Raw genomic sequence first — 23,560 nt, forward strand, 5'->3', positions numbered from 1 at the left:
CAGAGCAGATGCTATACAAACAAATGGAGTGAGGGTTCTTCGTGGGTTTCTGCGGTTAGAGAAGGGGCTGTATTAAGGGAAGGTTGAAGGAGAAACTGGAGTCAGATAAATGGAGAGGGGTCTGGAACTCATGGGGTGCACGTCTGTTCACGGGGCGGGGCAGAATTTAGAAAGTCATGGGGACAAGTATAAAGCCTGGAGGGACGGTTGGGGGCTGTTTGTGCAAGGACTTCAAACGCCAAGGTAAGGACTTTGGGATGTATCCTCCTTAACTGTATGTTGAGCACCAGTTCACCATTCAGCCTGTCTGTGCAATTCTCACAGGAAACCCATGGGAAGGTGGTCTTATTCTCCCCATTTTGCAGCTAAGCACACGACAGACTTTTTGAACAGGTGAACCACGGGAGAAAATTCCTTTAAATCCTGTGTATATTCAATAGTTAGTGCTCAGTCTCTGTCTTTGGGACCCCATGGTCTGGAGCCCATCAGGCTCCTCTGTCCGTGGAATTCTCCAGGCAAGAATACTGGGGTGGGTTGCTATTTCCTTCTCCAGGGGATCTTCCCGACTCAGGGATCGAACCTGGGCCTTCCGCGTCTCCTGCACTGCAGGCGGACTCGTGTATATTCAGTAACAGCAACTAACTGTGCCCTAACAACAACTAGGTGACAAAAAATTGCACAAGTAGGGCAGGTGCAGAGCCCCGACGTCGGTAGGGTGTAGGTGTAGTGTTATTCACGGTCGCCGCTTTCGGCGGCAAGCCGAGCTCCAGCATCTCTAAAAGCCAGAGGTCGACCCCTCAGCCTGCCCTGTGTCGCCCGCTTCGTGCCATTTCCGCAGGTCTCGGGCGGGGAAGGGGAGGTCCAGGACCCAGCTTGCTGAACGAGGAAACATCCAGACGCAGACTCCATGAACTACCCCGTTTCTGGCCAAGATTGCTGGCCCTGAAGCTTCCCTGTGCAGAAACTGCTAAACATGCTACTGAAAAGGGGCTTCAGAGGCCGCCATTTCTCTCTGGCCATTCCCAAGCCCATATCGTTGCGGCCCTATATTGCCCATGGACCTCCGCAACTGAGTCTTTCCCCTTCTTTTGTGTGGGTTAGGCAAAGCCTTGCTGTCCCTCACTACGACAACAACTTAATATCAAATCTAGGAAGTAAAAACGCCGCCGCCCCCGGGGATGGGGGTGGGGCAGGGGGTTAGGGGTGGGGGAGGGGAGGAGGCCACCGCCCCGCCCCCGCCCCTCGGCTCCTCCAACGCCTCGGAACTACCAATCCCAGCGTGCCCCGGGGCGGCGCGGGCGCAGGGGCGCGTGCGCGGCGGGCAGCCGTTGGCTGGAGCAGCAGTTGGGCCGGTCGCGGTGCTGGGCGGTCTGCGGGCGCTGGCAAATCGGGCCCAGGATGTAGAGTTGGCGGTGCCTGACGGCGCGTCTGACGCGGAGCTGGGTGGGGTAGAGAGTAGGGGGCGGTAGTCAGGGGTGGTGGGAGAAGGAGGAGGCGGCCGCGGTGAATCTTTTATAAATGGCGCCGAAGCAGGACCCGAAGCCTAAATTCCAGGAGGGTGAGTTTGATCCCCTGGGGACAAAGCATCTAACGGCCCGGAGAGGGAGGCGGTCTCGGGACGGTTGAGATTTGGGGACTGGGGATGGCGAGGGCCGTGTCCCCAGGCGGCGGCGGGCAGGGCTTTGTGCGGAGAAAGCGCATTGCGGCGAGGTTTTTCTGTGCTTCGTGAGGATAAAAACACGTTGGGAGGCGAAAGCGTTAGGCAGGCGTTAGAAGGCAAGAGGGAGCCGTTGCCTCGTGGCGCAGCCTTGGTGCTGTGTTTGTTGTCGTTGAGAGGAAGAGGGCGCGGAGAAAGTAGCCTATTGTAGGGAGGCGGCGGGCGCGCCATGGCGGCCGTTAGGGGAAGTGATGTGGCGTGGGGGAGGGGAGGCGGCGGCGGCCGTTTCGGGCTCCCGTCCGCGTGGGCGTCCGAGGGTTGGCGCTCCGCGGCGACCTCCAGCCGCGAGCGGACAGCTCGCGGTGGAGCCGCGGAGCCGCGGCTGGAGGGGGTTGGCTTCGCGTCTCGGGGCGGGAGAACTGCGTTGTAAGATGGCCGCTGCAAGATGGCGGGCCCATCATGGCCGCCGGCGCCTGGATCCACGGCTCGCGGCCGCAGACGCCGCTTTAGGGCAGAGGAGCGCCCCCTTCTTCCCCCGCCGCCGATCTGGAACCGGTTTTTCGGCGCTGGCCCCGGGGAGGTGGGTGGGGACAGGAGGGAAAAGCGCGAGCGTTCACTCGGCTTTGTGTCGCCCGAAGGCATCCCTTTGCTCTCGGAAAAGCGGAGTGTCGGTGTCCTATGGGAACGTGAACGCGCTCTGGCTGCGCGGTGGCTTGTAAAGCAGTAATGAAAAACTGCTTTAATGCGGTGTTACGACCTCATTTATGTGAAGTCCCGTTGTCTTGATGTCAGCCTTTTAAGTACGGCAGTGGTTTGGTTAATTGCAATAATTGATTAACAGTGATTTGAAAGTTGAGTTTTTATTGTCTCTGATCAACGTGAAGGCTGACTGTAGAGAGCCTGATTTCCAGAGGAAGACAGCTCTGTAATTTTGACTATTACTGCATCTGTTAATTTATATAGTGGAGGTTTAACAGTAAACTAAAGTGGATATAAAATTATGTAAGGCAAGCAAGAACACTTTAAAATCCTCATTCACATTATTGTGGTTGTACGTGTTGATACCACGGATGTCGAGACGTCTGCAAAAAATTGTAGGGATGTTCAAACTTTGATGTGCGTTAGAATTACTTTGAGTCATACACACAAAACCCAAGCGTATTGTAACAGAATGGAATATTTAAAAGATTGCCGCGGGTGTTTTCCCTGTAACTGGCTCTTACCTGCTTTCTCTCACTCTGAGAAGCTACGTGACGACTACTGTGGATTGCTTGCATTGCTTTTTAAAAATCAGATGTTTTAGAGCAAGGATTCTTGATCTAGGGTGTTTATAATTCAGAACACCCCTTGTACTTGGACAGGAAAAAGTTTTTTTCGATTTTCTAACTAAAATTAAATCTACAGTTATGACTGTAGATTTCCTTCCCCACAGAAAAGCAAAACAAGACCCTCCCACAGTAGTATTAGCTGTAATGTTTTCACATCCTAGCATTAAAGTTGTAGAAGATACATTCAGATGTATGCTTTTCGTTGTTTCAGAATTGTGGTAGTTTCCTGGATCAGCAGCTAAATGTTTATTGTATCAATTAAGGAGCTCATATAATACCATAACACATGATGTTTTAAGTGTTTTTATAACTGTCTCAATATAGTTCGTTTCTTTTGTAGTACGGTTTTACATGTTTGTAGAAACATTCTGAGAAAAGGCCCAAAGACTTAACCAGACTGAAGGGTCCACTGCACAAAAAAATTAATCCTCACTGTAGGACATCAAAGGAAAACGACACAGACTTGGAACAGTTAAGGATGGCTTTCTGGAGAAAGTGCTTTAGTTCTAAACTGGAAAGGATCGTAGAGTGAGGGAGGATCCATATGCTGCTGTAGCAGTGAATTGGAGAAGAGGGCGGCATAGGATGAGTTGGTTAGATAGCATCACAGACGTAAGTGGACATGAATTTGCGCAAACTCGGGGAGGTAGATAGTGAAGAACAGGGAAGCCTGACGGTGCTGCAGTCCATGGGGTCGCAAAGAGTCAGACACGACCGAGCGACTGAACAGCAAAAGGAGCCAATGTAGCGCTATGGTTTTGAAAGCTACCTGAGTCTTTGCACTTTGCAGACGTGTTTTCTACTCCTGTGTCAAAGTTGGGTTGTATAACCATTTTTTAAGAAATTACTATTTGGGGGATTCCCAGGTGACCCTAGTGACAGAGGATCCATCTGCCAGTGGAGGAGAAGGAGAGAGCTGAGGGTTCTCTGCGTGGGTAGAGATGCTCCCCTGGAGAAGGAAAGGCTCCACTCCAGTGTGTTTGTGGAAAATCTCCATGGACAGGGGAGCCTGGTGGGTTACAGTCCATGGGATTGCAAAGAGTTGGACAGGACTGAGTTATTTAGAAGAGAATATCTTGTAAGGAGAAAGGAATATTCTGTAGGAACTAGCAGAATTATATTAAAACACTGCAGAAGAATTGAGCTAATGTGACGGTAAAAATACGAATGATGGGAAAGTTTTTTTCCGATTCTCTTTGAAACTTGAAAATTTCTGTTGTTAAATAATGGTGCAGCATATGTTACAAGCCTTTTTTCAGCACAGTGACTGTTCTGCACTGCACTTGGTTCTTCCACTTGAAGTGTTAGAGAAAAAAGTAAAGAAAATTACTGGGCATCTAACCCGTGTGGTGGGGGGGTAGGGTGGGGAGGGGAAGACCTTTTGGCTTGTCAGGAGGGTGGCTGATGCTGGAATTTGAGTAGTGTTCCTAGTTAGAAAACCAATGAGAGGATGAGGAATTGGAATCTCATCACTGTTGAATTTGACAGCATTGGGCAAAATTAGCTTTACGTTTTGAATACTACTAAGGATTAAGGGTGGAAAAGTTCAGAAAAAGTGAGATAGTGGTTTGCTCCTTCCCCAATTAACAGTCTTTCCACTTCCAGGAGAAATTAGGCACTTGTTTTGCTGGGTCATATTCCTCAACTTAATGTATATTTTTTTCAGCGAGATATTAGGGATAGGTAGCTAGAATGGAGGTCAAAGGGCCTTAGCCTCAGTGTGGTTGTCTTTGGTGGCAGCAACCAAAAGGAGGGAGACACTGATAAGGCTGTTGTCAGGGTGCCTTTAAAGAAAGACTAAAATTAGGCGCACCGGTCTCCCATCTTTGGTGCTTCGGAGTAGGCTCTATACCTTTTTCCTCTGTCCCTGTGGTCTTATTCTTGTCCACAGTATTCAGCAGTGGCTTTCTCTTGAGCTCCAGATATGTGTACTCAACTGCTTACTAGATGGCTCCAGTTTGGGTGTTCTGTAGCTACTGTAACTTATTCCAGAATTGATCTGAAACCCCCTGTCCATTTCCTTTTCTGGATAATACTTCCACCATGCTGGAAGTCAAGTTTAAACTGTTTATACTTTGGCTTAGTTGTTCTCACGGTCTTTGATTCATACCTATTTCTGTACTTATTCCTGACTTTGAGAGAAGTCTCTGGTTTCCCTGTTTCTAGTCTCCACTTAAGTTCAGCATAGAGTTAGCATCAGGCAGTGGTTTGTCACAGTGGACCACTGCACAAGAATTTGTATTTTCTCTGTGCTTTTGTATTAATTGTTTTCCTCAGTTGGGCCCTTTCTTTCTTTGCTGGGTTGGAAGCATAGAATAGGTAGAGCAGAAGGTTCTAAACTTAAAATTTCTTCAAATCTCAGATGTACATTGAAAAATAAATCAACCCTGCCAGTAGATAGCTATAATAGATTTTACTTGCTTAGCAGGTGATAGATTATTTGATGATTTAAATAGATATATTAATTGTTGTTTCCATCAAATGCTGAGGTGTTTTTTGTTTTGAAATTTGATCTGAAGCGTTGATGTATACATTCCCTTATCCACTTGCTTATTAGTTTTTTGAGGAACACCATAGTACAAGGGTGACGGCTCTCCTAAATGTGAATATTCTTATATATGAAGAGAAATCACAACTAACGCAGTGCTTTTCCCTTGTTTTTTCCTTTTACAGGTGAGAGAGTGCTGTGCTTTCATGGGCCTCTTCTTTATGAAGCAAAGGTACAAAACCTGTTTTATTTAAGAAGTTAGTTGAAACTACTGGTTTGATAGTTGAAACTACTGGTGTGATAATTAGATTTCAGTGATAGGTAGCTTTAGTGAGAGCTACCTTTTTCATAGATTTTCAGGTTCATAGTTTCTCATCTTTTTTATCATTGTCTCACTGCTTGCTCAGTGATTCACATAAAGCATCCTGCCATTCGTGTTACCCATCTGCTAAAGGCAAGTAGTTGGAAAATGAACGGAAATGTAGAGGTTTGACTATGGAAGCAAAATAGCATTGTTAGGTAATGTCTTATGAGAAAATACTGCCAAAGTCAATTTTATTGGCAAATATAATATGCTGGGTAAGCACTGAGTAAAATTACGTTGAGGGTAAAGTTAACATTTCAAATGAGTACATTTAACTTTTATTTGTTAGATTGGCAAAGTTTGAATCCTGGGGCATTTTCTGTGTATCAGTGTTGCGCGGAGGTTATAAAAACTGATTTTACATTTAACCAAAGATAAATTGGATAATGCGTTAATGTTTTTAGTGTTTGTTTCTGTTAACTTTTAGCACAAATATTTAAGCCATGTCAACTATTTTGACAATTGTTTTTAAGAAAACAAACGGTAAAGGCAATTTCTATGTATGTTCTTGGTGAATAGTTTCGGTCTGTGAAAAACTCTTAACAGTTGTGAAGTGTCAGTGTTGCTAACCATTATACTTATTTTGAATACATAATAGGTGTATGTTTTTAAAGTTCTGAAATGACTAAAATTGGATTTATGGGATGGTCAAGAACTTCATGTATGTGTACATATATCTTAATGGTATAATACCAATACAGTTTATGAATGCATTTTATGTCCCAGTGATCATTTCTGTCGTTGAATGTTGTTTCTGTTGTTACCTAGCTTCTAGCAGGCTCTTCTACACTGGCAACTTTTTCTGCTCTGGCAGCAGAAACACACTAGTGTACGATTTCAAATGGCAATTGGAGTAACTTAAACTATTGTGGTTCTCTTGGTTTGCCTCTGATAAAAATTTTTAAAATCCAAAACCAGATAGTCATCACTTTTTCATGGTTAGTGACTTCACTAATCAGTTTTAATGTGTTTGGCTGCTTTTAAGAAGAACACGGGGCTTCCCAGGTATGACTAGTAGTAAAGAAGCTGCCTGCCAATGCAGGAGACATAAGAGATACAGGTTTGATCCCTGGGTTGAGAAGACCCCCTGGAGAAGGGCATGACAACCCACTCCAGTATTCCTCCATGGAGAATCCCATAGACAGAGGAGCCTGGTGGGCTATGATCCCCAGGGTTTGTTTTTTATCTGTCACTTTGTTAGTTGCTGATAATCAGCAGAACAGCTTATTGCCTTATGTAAACTAGTGAGCTTTTAAAATAATGTGGTGTAAATATTTTTCTTGAGCTTAATTTGTTTCTCCAAATGTAGCTTTTGACTAGCTGGACTTGGAGAAAGCACAACTACAACGTTCATTAGCTGTTCTTGGATAGCTATCTAGCCCACTGATTTAAGGTTTAGGGTAACCTCCAGTGCTTACGGTTGTTTAGATTTGTTGGACTAACTCCCAACAAATGACTTTATGACTGTTTGGCAGTATAACTTTGAATACTAGTCTAAAGGCTTAAATAGTGTTCTTTTCAAGAGTTTCATTAGGTTTATTTTGGCCACCAAAGAGCTTCAGTGTTGGATAGTTCAAAATTACCCAGGTAGTCTTTTTCGTTTCCTTCATTATTTCTGAATAAATTTTTTTCTTTTTTCTTTCAGTGTGTAAAAGTTGCCATAAAGGATAAACAAGTCAAATATTTCATCCATTACAGTGGTTGGAATAAAAAGTGAGTATTAGATTTTTTTAAAGCAATTTTTATTTATAATTAACAAGTTGGCTTTGTGTCATAAACTGATAGAAGCCTGTGCTTTTTAATTCTTGTACAGTTTTACTGTAAGTACATACTGGGGCAGAGGTGGACTTTGTAGTATGTTGAAATATAGAAATTAGGGTTTACTGCCATTTTGTTTTACATTCTGTGGCCTATTTCTTGTGTTCTGATATAACGTCTAATAGTCATTAGCCTGATTATTTTCTAGTTTTGGTACATTTTAGTACAGCTTGAGGTTTTTTTCTTATTAACAGACTTAGCGACTACAAATGATATTTCAAGCAGTTACACTCTGAACTAATTGGGGTTTTCTACTAAGGAAGGGGGAAAAGATTTAAAAATTGCTTTATTTGGTTGGATGTATTGACCAAATCACATTTTGAACTTTGAAAGCATAATTAAATACTAACAGTGAATTCATGTGGTTCACTTTTAGCATATGGTTTAACACAGGTACAGAAATGTAATTACAGAATCTAGTTTTCCACTCTGGAGAGCTTTTTTTTTTTTTTTTTAATACTAAAAAGTGATATATTGATGTTGCTGGGAATGGACAGTGGTTGTAGACTGAAACACATTCTAGGATATTCAGCTTGTGGAGCTCTGTAAGTGATGGGTCTTTCTTCTTGGATCTCACAAATAGCACATCTGACAATTGACTCATTTTTGGTGCTTGTAATTGAATCAGTTCGGTTCAGACGCTCAGTCGTGTCTGACTCTTTGTGACCCCATGAATCACAGCATGCCAGGCCTCCCTGTCCACCACCAACTCCCGGAGTTCACTCAGACTCGTGTTTATCGAGTCAGTGATACGATCCAGCCATCTCATCCTCTGTCGTCCCCTTCTCCTCCTGCCCCCAATCCCTCCCAGCATCAGAGTCTTTTCCAATGAGTCAACTCTTCCTATGAGGTGGCCAAAGTACTGGAGCTTCAGCTTTGGCATCATTCCTTCCAAAGAAATCCCAGGGTTGATCTCCTTCAGAATGGACTGGTTGGATCTCCTTGCAGTCCAAGGGACTCTCGAGTCTTCTCCAACACCACAGTTCAAAAGCATCAATTATTCGGCGTTCAGCCCTCTTCACAGTCCAACTCTTCGCATCCAGACAGGACCACTGGAAAAACCTTGACTAGACAGACTTTTGTTGGCAAAGTAATGTCTCTGCTTTTGAATATGCTATCTAGGTTGGTCATAACTTTTCTTCCAAAGAGTAAGCGTCTTTTAATTTCGTGGCTGCAGTCAGCATCTGCAGTGATTTTGGAGCCCCCCAAAATAAAGTGTGACACTGTTTCCACTGTTTTCCCATCTATTTCCCATGAAGTGTTGGGACCAGATGCCATGATCTTAATTTTCTGAATGTTGAGCTTTAAGCCAACATTCCTCTTTCACTTTCATCAAGAGGCTCTTTAGTTCCTCTACACATTCTGCCATAAGGGTGGTGTTATCTGCATATCTGACTGAGGTTATTGATATTTCTCCCGGCAATCTTGATTCCAGGCTTGTGCTTCATCCAACCTGGCATTTCACATGATGTACTCTGCATATAAGTTAAATAAGCAGGGTGACAATAGACAGCCTTGATGTACTCCTTTTCCTATTTGGAACCAGTCTGTTGTTCCATGTCCAGTTCTAACTGTTGCTTCCTGACCTGCATACAGATTTCTCAAGAGGCAGGTCAGGTGGTCTGGTATTCCCATCTCTTGAAGAATTTTCCACAGTTTGTTGTGATCCACACAGTCAAAGGCTTTGGCATAGTCAATAAAGCAGAAATAGATGTCTTTCTGGAACTCTCTTGCTTTTTCCATGATCCAGTGGATGTTGGCAGTTTGATCTCTGGTTCCTCTGCCTTTTCTAAAACCAGCTTGAACATCAGGAAGTTCATGGTTCATGTATTGCTGAAGCCTGGCTTGGAGAATTTTGAGCAGTACTTTACTAGCATGTGAGATGAGTGCAATTGTGTGGTAGTTTGAGCATTTTTGGCATTGCCTTTCTTTGGGATTGGAATGAAAACTGACCTTTTCCAGTCCTGTGGCCACTGCTGAATTTTCCAAATGTGCTGGCATATTGAGTGCAGCACTTACACAGCATCATCTTTTGGATTTGAAATAGCTCCACTGGAATTCCATCACCTCCACTAGCTTTGTTTGTAGTGATGCTTCTAAGGCCCACTTGACTTCACATTCCAGGATGTCTGGCTCTAGGTGAGTGATCACACCATCGTGATTATCTGGGTCGTGAAGATCTCTTTTGTACAGTTCTTCTGTATATTCTTGCCACCGCTTCTTATCTTCTGCTTCTGTTAGGTCTGTACCATTTCTGTCCTTTATCGAGCCCATCTTTGTATGAAATGTTCCCTTGGCATCTCTAATTTTCTTGAAGAGATCTCTAGTCTTTCCCATTCTGTTCTTTTCTCTATTTTTTTTTGCATTGATCACTGAGGAAGGCTTTCTTATGTCTTCTTGCTGTTCTTCGGAACTCTGCATTCAGATGCTTATATCTTTCCTTTTCTCCTTTGCTTTTCACCTCTCTTCTCTTCAGTTATTTGTAAGGCCTCCCCAGACAGCCATTTTGCTTTTTTGCATTTCTTTTCCATGGGGGTGGTTTTGATCCCTGTCTCCTGTACAGTGTCACGAACCTCATTCCATAGTTCATCAGGCACTCTATCAGATCTAGTCCCTTAAATCTATTTCTCACTTCCACTGTATAATCATAAGGGATTTGATTTAGGTCATACCTGAATGGTCTAGTGGTGTTCCCTACTTTCTTCAATTTCAGTCTGAATTTGGCAATAAGGAGTTCATGATCTGAGCCACAGTCAGCTTCTGGTCTTGTTTTTGTTGACTGTATAGAGCTTCTCCATCTTTGGCTGCAAAGAATGTAATCAATCTGATTTCGGTGTTGACCATCTGGTGATGTCCATGTGTAGAGTCTTCTCTTGTGTTGTTGGAAGAGGGTGTTTGCTATGACCAGTGCATTTTCTTGGCAAAGCTCTATTAGTCTTTGCCCTGCTTCATTCCGCATTCCAAGGCCAAATTTGCCTGTTACTCCAGGTGTTTCTTGACTTTCTACTTTTGCATTCCAGTCCCTTATAATGAAAAGGACATCTTTTTTGGGTGTTAGTTCTAAAAGGTCTTATAGGTCTTCATAGTACCGTTCAACTTCAGCTTCTTCAGCGTTACTGGTTGGGGCATAGACGTGGATTACTGTGGTATTGAATGGGTTTGCCTTGGAAATGAACAGAGATCATTCTGTTGTTTTTGAGATTGCATCCAAGCACTGCATTTTGGACTCTTTCGTTGACCATGGTGGCTACTCCATTTCTTCTGAGGGATTCCTGCCTGCAGTAGTAGAAATAATGGTCATCTGAAATTGAATAGCTTGTAATATTTACTCTGAGAGCCTTTTAATTTTGCTAATGGTCCTTCAAGGATAGCACTGCCAAAGAGAGTAGTTCTTGAGTTTTTTTTTTTAAACTTTACGTCAGTTCAGCCATGCCATCTGATTTGATGTATACTCTTTGTTTTGGAAGGTTTTTTTTCACATTTACTGACTCTCTGATTTTTCACACAGTCCCTTAGCTAGTGACCAACTCAGTTAATTTTATTAGTTAGAAGATTTTTTCACAAGATAGTTCTAGCTAAGAAATAGTATCAGATTTTTTTGTCTTTTCTTCCATTAGTATAATTGTAGAAAAGTGAAAATCTAAAATGTATAGAAGCACATTCAATAAGTTGGTTTTTCTTCCAGTTAATAATTAAAAGATTCCTCATAATGACAGTAATATAGTAACTTAAAGTGACTCTGTGAGCTTTTAACCCCTTTGGTCTTACAGAAGTAAACTTGTCTCTGATTTTAAATGGAATTTTAGGATTAATACTAAATTGATTCAAATATCCAGGAACATTTATCTTCTGGAGCTCCATTATTTTACAGTTTGCTCTTCCCTTTTAAAAAAAATGTTGAAACTGTGTCTTTCATTACACTTATGTTTTATATAAAAATACTCTGGTAAAATTGAGAGTGTATTAGATATCATGAAAATCTTAATTCTGTATAGGAAAGCAAATATTTATGCACATCATGAATGGGAACTTTAAAGGAAATAAAAGAAAAACAAATAGCAGATTCATGGACTAGGTCTGTGCCCCATCCCCAGGTATTTTTAATCCTAAAAGTAATTTAGGATTACATCTTAATAACTGAACACAACTTTAGTGCTTAACTCTTTCATGTATAGTATTTTCTGTTAAATTCCATGTAGATGTGTACAACTTCAAGACTGGGTTTTAAGTGACATTTCCAACTTATATTGTGGAAGTACATAAAAAGCTTGTATTTTTTGATAGTATTGCCTGAAAATGTTTTTTCCTGTTATAGTATCTAGTAACACAAATAAATGATAGGCTGCATAGTTTTTTGTATCTTTGTAGAGGATGTGTTTTTTGTAGTTGTCTTGGTATGTAGATAAATATATGGGATTTGTTATATTGATCCTTAATAACTATTTAGAGGTTGCCTTTAAATCTGTACAGAATGTTCTTTATTTAGTGCTGTGTAAGTTAATGCCATGGATCATTGTGACTTTGGGAATTAATGACAAGCTACCTTTAGAAAGTTCTGAAATTCTTTTGTTTGAGCTGTATGGAAAAATTTCTGGATGTTTGGCCTTCAGTTACTACCCCAGTAGTGATGTTCCTCAGAGCAAAAGACATCATTTCATTTTCCTGTGGGTCAGCAACTGTTTTCAGCGCCTGGCATTTAAAAGAAACTCTGAAATGGACTTTGGTTTTTAGATCAATGTCCTTATTTAGATGCATTTTTTATGAGAAGAAAGGAATTTTCAAGGTTCTTTTGTGGAACTTCCTAGTAAATAAAAGTTTGCTAACTCCCTTTAGAGAGAATTGGAACAGATATAAGTAGTAGTAGGAATAAGATCCTCATTTTGAAAATGGTTTATAAGATACCATACTTTTAGAAAAGACTACAATGGAAGCCCAGTCTTCAAATTGGAATTTTCTTAAACTTCAGTAAATATATCCTTCTTCAAAAGCACAGTAGATACCCGATTTGTTGACACAGACATTTAAATATTCCATTTGTAAATAAATCTTAATAAAGCATAAGCAGAATTCTACACCTAGTTACTGAGATTACTTTGTACTATGCTGTCTGTATCAGAAGTGCTGTGAGGCCCAGGCGCTCTGAAAAAACTTTGAAGACACGTGAGGATATTGTAGCCCTTTTTCCTGTTCCTGAAGGAGCTCCCTCAGTACACCACCACCCCTTCCTGACCTCTAGGTAAATGCATGTTTTAAAGTTTTCTCTAGGAAATCATGTTGAGGGTTGCTTTTTATTATTTATTATTCTTTTGGCTACCTTACATAAGAGGTCAAAGGTGGGAAATCATTAAATAAAGACTTTGAGGATACAGCCTAATTGTGTCACTAAAGGAGCTCCATCAGCAGGAGGAAAAAAATTACTTTGCACAAAAAGTTCAGCACTGCCTAGGAAATACCCTGTCTTTTTCTCTTTGGGGAAAAAAGCCACATCAGAAGTATTGTTTTGAACAAGATCCTTCTGTATAGCACAGGGAACTATATTCAATATCTCATGATAAACCATAATGGAAAAGATTATGAAAGGAGTGTGTGTGTATAATCTATTATAGAATCAGTTTGCTATATAGTAATTAACACAATATAAGTCAGTTTAATATCAAAATAAATTTTTTTTTTGAATCTTGTTTTGAAGCTTTTCTGACTGCCAGAATGCTTTAGCAACTAGATGTTTTTTAAGAGAATGGTTGGTACTACCTTTTGATGTTTAGAAAGCCAAGAAGGTTTTGCCTTGGAAATTGGTAAATTATTTGTGAGTGAGTGATAACCATTGTAACACTTTAGTCTTAAGTGAGTTGATGTAGGTGGTATTGAGTTTTGTAGACCTCCTAGTATGTTTCTCATGGAGCTTGAGTGTTTATCTTCTATGCATCAAAACTCTCAAGTGTTTTATATCTATTACTTAATTCTCTTAACAGTCCTGTGAGATAGATAATGTTTATCCCCATTATACAGGTGAAACTAAGGCACAGTGAGTTGTGAAATTTTGTATCGGAGAGAACCAGCTGGTTTTAGTTCTTTAAGAAGTCATCTTATGGATCCCTGTGCTTTTTTAAAAAAAGTTGTTCAGGTGCCTTTATTCTGCAAGGATAATTACTCCAAGGGGCTCTTAGGTTATGTGCTATTTTAATATGCTGTACTCTTATGCCATTTTAAACAAACGATTTGGATAATCCTTTGGACTCTGGCACTTTGGATTTGGGGTATTGCTTCTGCGAATGTTTATATTACCATTTTATAAAACATTTTCTCTAGACTTTCAGTCTAGTTGAGAATGGATTTGTAATGCCAGTTCATCACCTTAGTTCAGAGAAGTCCAAACTCTTGCCTCTTGGATTTAAAAGAAAAAATTGTAGAACAGAGTCTGAATACTAATGAAATATTTTTGAACGATATTTTAACTTTTCTCTTTTTCAGTTGGGATGAATGGGTTCCAGAAAGCAGAGTACTCAAGTATGTGGATACCAATTTGCAGAAACAAAGAGAACTTCAGAAAGCCAATCAGTAAGTTTGTTTGCAACATGAATAGGAGACATGCCTGTAAGTTAGTTTATGGAAATGGAATCCACAATAGAAATCATGTTGGCTGCCTGCTTTTAAAATGATTCATAATATCTATCAGCTGCTGTTATGATTTTGATCTCAAGTGATCAGAGAGGCCTTTTGTAGCCTTTTTACTCTTCCTTTCTTAAATTGATTTTTGTAAATGTGTTCTTTGTCCAACTTGTTAATAAAAATTTTGTACCAGAATATGTATAGCCTTGGAACTTCAATTTGAATATAAATTTCAAAATGGAATCAAGGTATCAATTTATTCTATATAAATATTTTATGATGATATATTTTTGAAATTATTTTTGAAGGGAGCAGTATGCAGAGGGGAAGATGAGAGGGGCTGCCCCTGGAAAGAAGACTGCTGGGCTACAACAGAAAAATGTTGAAGTGTAAGAAGCTCTTTGTTTTAATTTTACACACTGTGAAATTCAAGCTTGATACAGTTAGAATTTATTGGAAGTGGAAACTGAAACATTGTTGTGATTTGAAAAATGCCAATGAGAACCTCATTGGCGTTGGGTTATTGAAACTATATATTGATTACATATTGATTCCTTAATTTTCCTTAGAAATTTTTTTTTTTGCCACTTAACTCATTTTTAAGTGTACAGTTGGGTGGCATTAAGTACATACACAACCCCTCCTTTGTTCAGTCTTTACTTTTTTGGCCATACTGGGTGGTAAAACTCCTGCCTTGCGCAGTTGAAGTGCAGAGTCTTAACAAGTGAACCACCAGGGAATTCCCTTACAGTCATTCTAGTTAGAACAGATGTGTGCCTATGATGTGTTTTTTTACAAGCATTAGCATTGGATTCTCAAGACACAAGTTTTGAGATTTGAGGGTTAGATTTGCTTTTTCAGTATATTTTTCCTTGAGATTAGATTCTATTGCTTTTAGACCTTAACTAGTGTGACTTTACTACCTAAAAATTAAAGACAGTATTGAAGATAACTATGCATTTTGAAATGTTTGCAGTTTTATTTTGGGGGTAAGAAGATAATTAGGCAAGAATTAATGGATTTGGTAAGATAATTGATTTGGTTAAGATAATTGATTGATTTGGCAAGGATTACTATTTGAGATTGATTCATAGCTTTATTTGTTAATAAGTAGTAACCTATTTCCATGATGTTGATCTTTGGAAAACTTAGAGTAAACACAGGTAGTTAACATTTATAAATATTAAAACTGTAGAAAAGCAAAGACATTCAGGTGTAATGTGATGGTCCCTCCAGGCATAATCTATAATCATGGCTTTATAAACTTTTTTCCTTGTGTTCCAGAAATAATTAGATATTGTGTCAGGATTAGTAATTCACTGTCAGTGCATACATAAATAGCCATGAGATAAATTACTGTTAGACCTAATAGTCTAGACACAGGCTTTGTTCTGTGGATGAGCAGAGTGTTGAGTGTTGTAAAGAAAGGAATGTAGTTTCGAGAAGAAATAAAGTGAAACAGTTTGACCAGTGAGAGTGGAATAATGCATTGGTGTGAAACATAATAAGTCTAACGTCAAATTAATGCTGGTTCTAAAGTAATTGGGGAAAATATTTTAATCTTTGGAGTTTTTTTGTGTTTGTTGAACTAATAGTCTTATGAAGCAGGTTCTTTTTAATATAATTTACATGCTATAAACTTACTAATAGACATAAATAATAAAACCCTGGGAGAAGATCTTATAATATGGTTTTGATTTTTCTGCTGTCTAGAGGGAGATGTGGATTGAGCCAACTATCAGTAAAAAAGTCCTTGAGTCTTGAGTAGTAAATAAGAATATGCAAGAAATAAGATCAGGCAAAGATCGCTGCCTGATCTTACCATTAAGGCAGTATTTCTCTATGGACTCAATCTGGTAGAAGGGAATTTAAACCAGAGACAATAGTGATAATTAGCTTTTTTCTTTTTTCCCTTCAGGAAGACAAAAAAGAACAAACAGAAGAGTAAGTATATTAACTGTCTGAATTAATTAATCTGCCTTTGTAACATTTGCATTTTGAATTCGTTGTTAAATTTTAAGTCACGAAGTTTTAGAGTAAGCATATGTTGATGGTCTCATGAGTCACAGCAGTGTTACAGAGTTAGGTACATAGCCACAGAGAACTGACATTCTTTCTACTGTGGAAAAACATAAGCATTTATTCTATTTGTGTTTTTTAATGACTGACCCTGAGATAACTGTATTTTAAAAATAGATGGTAATATTAAATATTGCTTTGTACTAGATGAGCTGTTCATAAGAGGTCTATTTTTGGTAGGAATCTGATTCTTCAATGTAGATTTAAGTAACGTCTATGTAATGGAAGGGTCAAGGAGTAAAGAATTACTCATTAAGCCAACAATTTCCCTTCCGTATCCCCAAAATTTTACAGCACCTGGAAATGGAGATGGTGGCAGCACTAGTGAGACACCTCAGCCTCCTCGCAAGAAAAGGGCTCGAGTAGACCCTACTGTTGAAAATGTGAGTCTTTCCTTACATTTATGTTAATAATTGCATGTTAGAATTTTTACTCTGTCCTGTTACAATACGGATAAAACAGTCATAGAACTTTGACTCAGAAGCATTGCTATCAGTTCAGTTCAGTCGCTCAGTCATGTCCGACTCTTTGCAACCCCATAAATCGCAGCACGCCAGGCCTCCGTGTCCATCACCAACTCCTGGAGTTCACTCAGACTTACGTCCAGTGATGCCATCCAGCCATCTCATCCTCTGTCGTCCCCTTCTCCTCCTGCCCCCAATCCCTCCCAGCATCAGAGTCTTTTCCAATGAGTCAACTCTTTGCATGAGGTGGCCAAAGTACTGGAGTTTCAGCTTTAGCATCATTCCTTCCAAAGAAATCCCAGGGCTGATCTCCTTCAGAATGGACTGGTTGGATCTCCTTGCAATCCAAGGGACTCTCAAGAGTCTTCTCCAACACCACAGTTCAAAAGCATCAATTCTTCGGCGCACAGCCTTCTTCACAGTCCAACTCTCACATCCATACATGACCACAGGAAAAACCATAGCCTTGACTAGATGGACCTTAGTTGGCAAAGTAATGTCTCTGCTTTTGAATATACTATCTAGGTTGGTCATAACTTTCCTTCCAAGGAGTAAGTGTCTTTTAATTTCATGGCTGCAGTCACCATCTGCAGTGATTTTGGAGCCCCCCAAAATAAAGTCTGACATTGTTTCCACTGTTTCCCCATCTATTTCCCATGAAGTGATGGGACCAGATGCCGTGATCTTCGTTTTCTCAATGTTGAGCTTTAAGCCAACTTTTTCACTGTCCTCTTTCACTTTCATCAGAGGCTTTTTAGTTCCTCTTCACATTCTGCCATAAGGGTGGTGTCATCTGCATATCTGAGGTTATTGATATTTCTCCCGGCAATCTTGATTCCAGCTTGTGCTTCTTCGAGTCCATCATTTCTCATAATGTACTCTGCATATAAGTTAAATAAGCAGGGTGACAATATACAGCCTTGATGTACTCCTTTTCCTATTTGGAACCAGTCTGTTGTTCAATGTCCAGTTCTAAGTGTTGCTTCCTGACCTGCATACAGATTTCTTTTAATTACTGAAGTGAAAATATTATTTTTTAGATAAAGGATATATTTGTATACATCTTTATTTCATGTGTTGCACTAGATGTATTCTTTCCAGGTTTTATCCCTAACTCATCACATTTGTTTTAAGCCCTGTGTTCTTGTATAAGACTAAATAGTTCTTTGGTATTAAGATTGAATTGACTTACTAGGTCACATTAAATTGATTTACTGATTTAATAAACCCACAGAAAAATGCCGAGAAAGCATATCAGTTACACGTGTATGTGTGTGGGTATAATAGTTTAGGATTTTTACATAAGTGAATTAAATGTCTAATTTATTATATTTATAATCTCGAGTTATGAATTTGAAAAGAGAAGTTTTAAAAGTATAACTGACCGTTTACATTTCTGAAGCTGAGGTTAAAACACCGGTATGTTCTAAAAATTAGACATTTTTAGGCAGTTACTGACAAATTAGAAGATATATTTAATCTTATAAAGATGTAACTTTAAGAGAGTCGTGTTTGGGCTTCATTGAAGATGTGGCTATTCGAAATGAATAAGTTTTGAAATTACTAAGTTAAAATACATCAAGTTGGAAGAGGTCATTTATAGAAGAAGGGAAATTTTGCTTTAAAAAAAAAGCCCTTCACATGAAAAAGCATCAAGTAGACTATCAAGATTCTTTTCTCCCAGGAGTTAGCTGTATGATCTTAATTCATTTTACTGTTTCCAAGTGACAGTTCCAGCTGTCCATTTGAGTAAAGAATTTATCCCAAGTGCCTCTAAAGGTTCAGAAAAGCTTTTAGAAAACTCTTAGAGCGGCTCTTCAGCTAGAAAGAACGGTGTTTAGTACTATTCCTTTTTGTTTAGGAAGAAACATTTATGAGCAGAGTTGAAGTTAAAGTCAAGATTCCTGAAGAACTGAAGCCATGGCTTGTTGATGACTGGGACTTAATTACCCGGCAAAAACAGGTAACTTGGTGTTAGATAGATTGTAATCTATATGATAATGGTCTTGCTAGTGTAAAATTTTTTTTCTAAAGGAAAAGGCTGTAGACTTGGACATCGAAGGTATGACTGATGGGAATTTTAATTCAGGGACTAGGCTGAGCACTTTGATTATCAGAAAGGACTGGGAGAGGAATAAGCAAGGTACATGTACAAAAGACTATGCGTTTACAGTTACTTTTACAGAGGTTTAGATAACTGTTGGCAGTGGCTAGGACATGAATACATCATTCTGAAAATGGATTAAAAAAAGAACCATATTATTTCTTGTTTAATATCATTGAAAGTGGGACATCGTAACATATAGTGCTGCGTGGAAATAGGAAGCACACAACTGCTTCTGCAGGTATTTGTGATTTCCAAAAGAACCTGAATCTGATCAAGCTCCTAGGTTTTAATTACAAGTGTACAGGAAAGAGGGACGTTGTGAGGTATGTATGTAACATCACAACGGTACAGCCACCAAAGTCCAGAGTGAGGCACTCTGTAGGACAGAAGAATCAGTTTCTTAAAATAGCACAACCAGGGGTAGGGGAGAAATGAGGACTGTGTGGGATAGGCGTCAGTCATAGGCTGTGCAATATGTGGACTTTGAGTCTTGATCTGACTCTGAAGCTAAAGGTTTAGCTCTGTTCTCCCACTTGGCAGCTTTTTGTGTTTTAGTTTTGACGTTTAATGTAACACTGGGACCCAACCTTGATGTGAAGATAAAGAGTATGTTAAGCTCAGTGTTACAGGCAGAATGATACATGGTGATTTGATAACATGTCAAGGGTGAATTTATGTGCAGGTGTACTCCACATATAGTGAGAGTATCTGTCCAGTGTGGCAGCCACTAGCTACATTTGGCTGTTAAATTAACTTTTTAGTTCCTCAGCCACATGATCCATGTTTTAAGTGCTGAACAGTGTCCTTTTCTTTTTGGTAATACTGTTAGGTGATCTTTCATTGCATTAAAACTTTGCCAGTGTACTTTTTCTTTGAAAAAGAATGTTAGTATTCAAGTGTGTTTTTGTTTTCAAAGCTCTTCTATCTTCCTGCCAAGAAGAATGTGGATTCCATTCTAGAGGATTATGCAAATTACAAGAAATCTCGAGGAAACACAGATAATAAGTAAGAAAATACACACATCTTTGAAGTATACCAAAGACATTTAAAACATTATTTCTGAATAAATTATCTGAAACATGTACTTTAAAACAATACCATCAGAAACTAGCAAAACAGAATTTCATTGCTTAGACATAAGGTTTAGCTGGTAGACATTTATTAAAGGGCCAAGTCAGTAAATGTTCCAGGTGACATTGAAGAAGCTAATCTATGTAACTGTGTGTATAACCATTTAAAATACAACCGTTTGAAAATGTGAAAACTAAAATCCATCCCTAACCTGTGTGTTGTAGTGTGCTCACCAGTGGTTTGTTTTTTCAAATTGATTTCTTACCTTTTATTAAATCTCTCTCTGTTTAGCAGAGGTTCATTGTCATTGGTTTGGCATTTAATTTCTTACCCTCATGTTTGTTGACTGAATCTTCATCTCTCAATTCATTCAGTGACCTGCTCTGAAGGTATATACTTTTGTTCCCTTGTCAGGGAGTATGCAGTCAATGAGGTTGTGGCCGGGATAAAGGAGTACTTCAATGTGATGCTGGGCACTCAACTGCTCTACAAATTTGAGAGGCCGCAGTACGCTGAGATCCTTGCGGACCACCCTGATGCACCCATGTCCCAAGTGTACGGGGCGCCACATCTCCTGAGACTGTTTGGTAATGATCCCTTTTAGAAAAAAGTTGTACTTTTTCGCCTGGAGCCTTTGATATTTTTGTCTTTCCTGATTTATATTAAGGGGTAACATAAAATAACATTCTAAAAGACTGTTTAATTCCAATTTGAACTTCTGTTACATATATATTAAAATCTAAAGTCAGTTTGTAAAATCATATGTCTTAAGGAAATTAGTGATGGTTGCATTTGCTCACATAATTAAAGTATATGCTCATAACGCTACCTTGGATGTAACGTTGACTTCATTCTTTTTAAATAGTACGAATTGGAGCAATGTTGGCGTATACACCTCTGGATGAGAAGAGTCTTGCTTTATTACTGAATTATCTTCACGATTTCCTAAAGTAAGTCTAAAAATTAATGCTTGAAGTTAAAAACATGAATTTATTTTAGTGTACTGCAAATTACTCTCGATAGATTGGCACTGTAGATACTATAATAGAAATAAAGTAAAACAATATATGTTTAGCATAGTTAAAATGTTTCTTGTTATTTTGGGGATGAACTAGGGATGGCTTATATTTTTGGGAAAATGGAAAGTGCAGTCCTGATTTTTACAGTTTTCTGGAGGGCACTTTGGTAATATATATAAACATTTTAAATGAGCAGCAGTTAGGCTTCTGGGAACTTGTCCTATAGAAATACTTCATATGCACAAAGATCTCCAAGCATGTTTATTAAATTGCTATTCATGGATAAAGGTAGGTTTACATATACTGATCAAGAAAGATGTCCAAGGTATGTCAATTTAAAAAAATTAGATTGCAATAGAGTTTGGTATGATTCTCTTTTTTGTAGAGAAACATTTTCAGTCTTTGGAAAAGATTTGGAAAAATAAGTATTATGCCTAACAGTGAGTTATTTCTTGGACATAGTATTGGGAGAAGTAAAGTTTTTTAATTTTCCTAAAATGGCACCATGTATTGTATAATAATTTTAAAATCAGTGTGAACTTGGAAATTACCTAGCTTTTATAGTCTTTGCTCTACCAGTGATGAATATTCTCTCCCCCCAATTTCTTTATGAAATAAAAGTGCTCTACTACTTGACATTTTAGGGCCCTTTGATTTTTATGGTGTTACTTTCAAGTTGAGATTTACTTGTCAACTTCTGAATCTAATATTATGGATTTCAAAGAGCTAAAGAAGACACCCTAGCTGTTAACTCTTCTAGGGTAATGACATCTGTTAAGGGTGGTCCCAAGCACTCAGGTTGGTATTCTAGTGACTCCTGTTTTTTGCTTCTTTGAAATAAGGGGAGTAATTCTAGACTTCCATCTTTTTTATGCATTGTCGTCTGGTATGTAACCCTGTTTATCTGAGTTGTAATTAAATGGTTGTGATGTATTTTAAAGTGCTTTGTGTGGCTTGTGTATGTAATTGATAAGATCAAAATAGGATCAAAATACAATTCTTTTTCATACTTGTAATGAATAACATTTCATTTTTAGATACCTGGCAAAGAACTCGGCAACTTTGTTTAGTGCCAGTGATTATGAAGTGGCTCCCCCTGAGTACCATCGGAAAGCTGTGTGAGGCGTGTGCACCCACCCATGTTTGATCTCTGTAAACACCTTTTTGTTTCTTAGTCCTTCTCTTGTACAATGTACTTTGGAAATGTTCGTGTATAACAAAATTGATGTTTGTTTTCTGTTTGATTTTAAACAGAGAAAATAAAAGGAGTTACAGCTCCTTTTTTCTTTCCTTTTTTTCATTTCAAAGTTGCTACCAGTGTATTCAGTGATGGACAACAGAGAGACATACTGTAGAGCGTTTTATTGCTTAGTTGACAAAGCTGCTTTTGAATGCTGGTGGTTTCTATTCCTTTGACACTACGCACTTTTATAATATGTGTTAATGCTATATGACAGAATGCTCTGATTACTAGTGCCAAAGGTTCAATTCAGTGTATATAACTGAACACTCATACATTTGTGCTCCCCTCTTTTTTTTTATGGTGCTTAAAGTAAAGATCCCATCCTTTGCGAGTCATCCATCCATGTTGTTCCTTAGGCATTTTATCTTTGCTCAGATTGTTGAAGAACGGTGGCTTGTTTCATGGTTTTTGTATTTGTGTCTAATGCACGTTTTAACATGATAGACGCAATGCATTGTGTAGCTACAGTTTTCTGGAAAAGTTAATCTTTTAGAAATTGTTTTTCAGATCTTCAATAAATTTTTTCTTTAAATTTCAAGGAGCAGTGTACTTGTGTGGATGCATTACAGAACCTTTGTGTATTGTGTGTGTCTTCTCATGTTCAGACAGTGATTTTTCTTTGAGGTGAGTGATTGTCTTGTTTTCTGTGGGATGAGAAGTTTGGCTTCCTGATCTGTCTTCAGTATCTACCTTCATCTGCCGGAGCAGCTTTGGTTGTCTGCTCTCTTGAGTTCTGGCTGAAAAGTTAGAAGTTTGTATGACTATTTTTCTACTTTTCATGGAATGTAAATTTTGAGCATTGAGGGAGTTTTAGCTGTTTGACAGCTGCTGCTGCTGCTGCTGTTGCTAAGTCGCTTCAGTCGTGTCTGACTCTGCGACCCCAGAGACGGCAGCCCACCAGGCTCCCCTATCCCTGGGATTCTCCAGGCAGGAACACTGGAGTGGGTTGCCATTTTCTTCTCCAATGCATGAAAGTGAAAAGTGAAAGTGAAGTCGCTCAGTTGTGTCCGACTCTTAGCGACCTCATGGACTGCAGCCTACAGGCTCCTCCGTCCATGGGATTTTCCAGGCAAGAGTACTGGAGTGGGGTGCCATTGCCTTCTCTGTGTGACTGCTAGCCTTTTGCTAATTGTTTGAGGTGTTTACTAACATTATTCAGTGCCTAAAATTTGAGCTCCTTCCCCCAACTTAAATACAGACCTCCTTGAGAGGGTTTGACTTGTGTTTCCTTGACCTCCCTCACCTTTGTTCTGTGGAAGTTCTTGAAATTAAAGTAGTCTCATCTCTGCTTCTAGGAGCATCCCATGATTTCC

General features: G+C 39.4%; 1 protein-coding gene across 2 annotated transcripts; it reads left to right on the forward strand.

Moving 5' to 3' along the window:
• MORF4L1 (mortality factor 4 like 1) lies at positions 1,283-22,785 on the forward strand. 2 transcript variants are annotated; one of them, XM_018066368.1, is made up of 13 exons: positions 1,283-1,558; positions 5,659-5,705; positions 7,483-7,550; positions 12,772-12,891; positions 14,127-14,213; positions 14,573-14,653; positions 16,183-16,208; positions 16,638-16,726; positions 18,669-18,770; positions 19,831-19,919; positions 20,400-20,572; positions 20,851-20,935; positions 22,042-22,785. In XM_018066368.1, the coding sequence occupies exons 1-13, from the start codon at positions 1,519-1,521 to the stop codon at positions 22,124-22,126; spliced, it is 1,092 nt and encodes a 363-aa protein (XP_017921857.1). In that variant the 5' UTR covers positions 1,283-1,518; the 3' UTR covers positions 22,127-22,785. The 2 variants fall into 2 exon arrangements, with proteins under 2 accessions (XP_017921857.1, XP_017921858.1); XM_018066369.1 differs by lacking the exon at positions 12,772-12,891 and having other exon boundaries at positions 1,322-1,558.

This window comes from Capra hircus, chromosome 21 (assembly GCF_001704415.2).
Source record: "Capra hircus breed San Clemente chromosome 21, ASM170441v1, whole genome shotgun sequence".
Taxonomy (NCBI): Eukaryota; Metazoa; Chordata; class Mammalia; order Artiodactyla; family Bovidae; genus Capra; species Capra hircus.

Coding starts and splice junctions, on each gene's coding strand:
- MORF4L1 (XM_018066368.1), top strand. CDS start 1,519: ATGGCGCCGAAGCAGGACCCGAAGCCTAAATTCCAGGAGG. Junction 7,551..12,771: donor TACAGTGGTTGGAATAAAAA/GTGAGTATTAGA, acceptor TGTCTGTATCAG/AAGTGCTGTGAGGCCCAGGC. Junction 18,771..19,830: donor TAATTACCCGGCAAAAACAG/GTAACTTGGTGT, acceptor TTGTTTTCAAAG/CTCTTCTATCTTCCTGCCAA.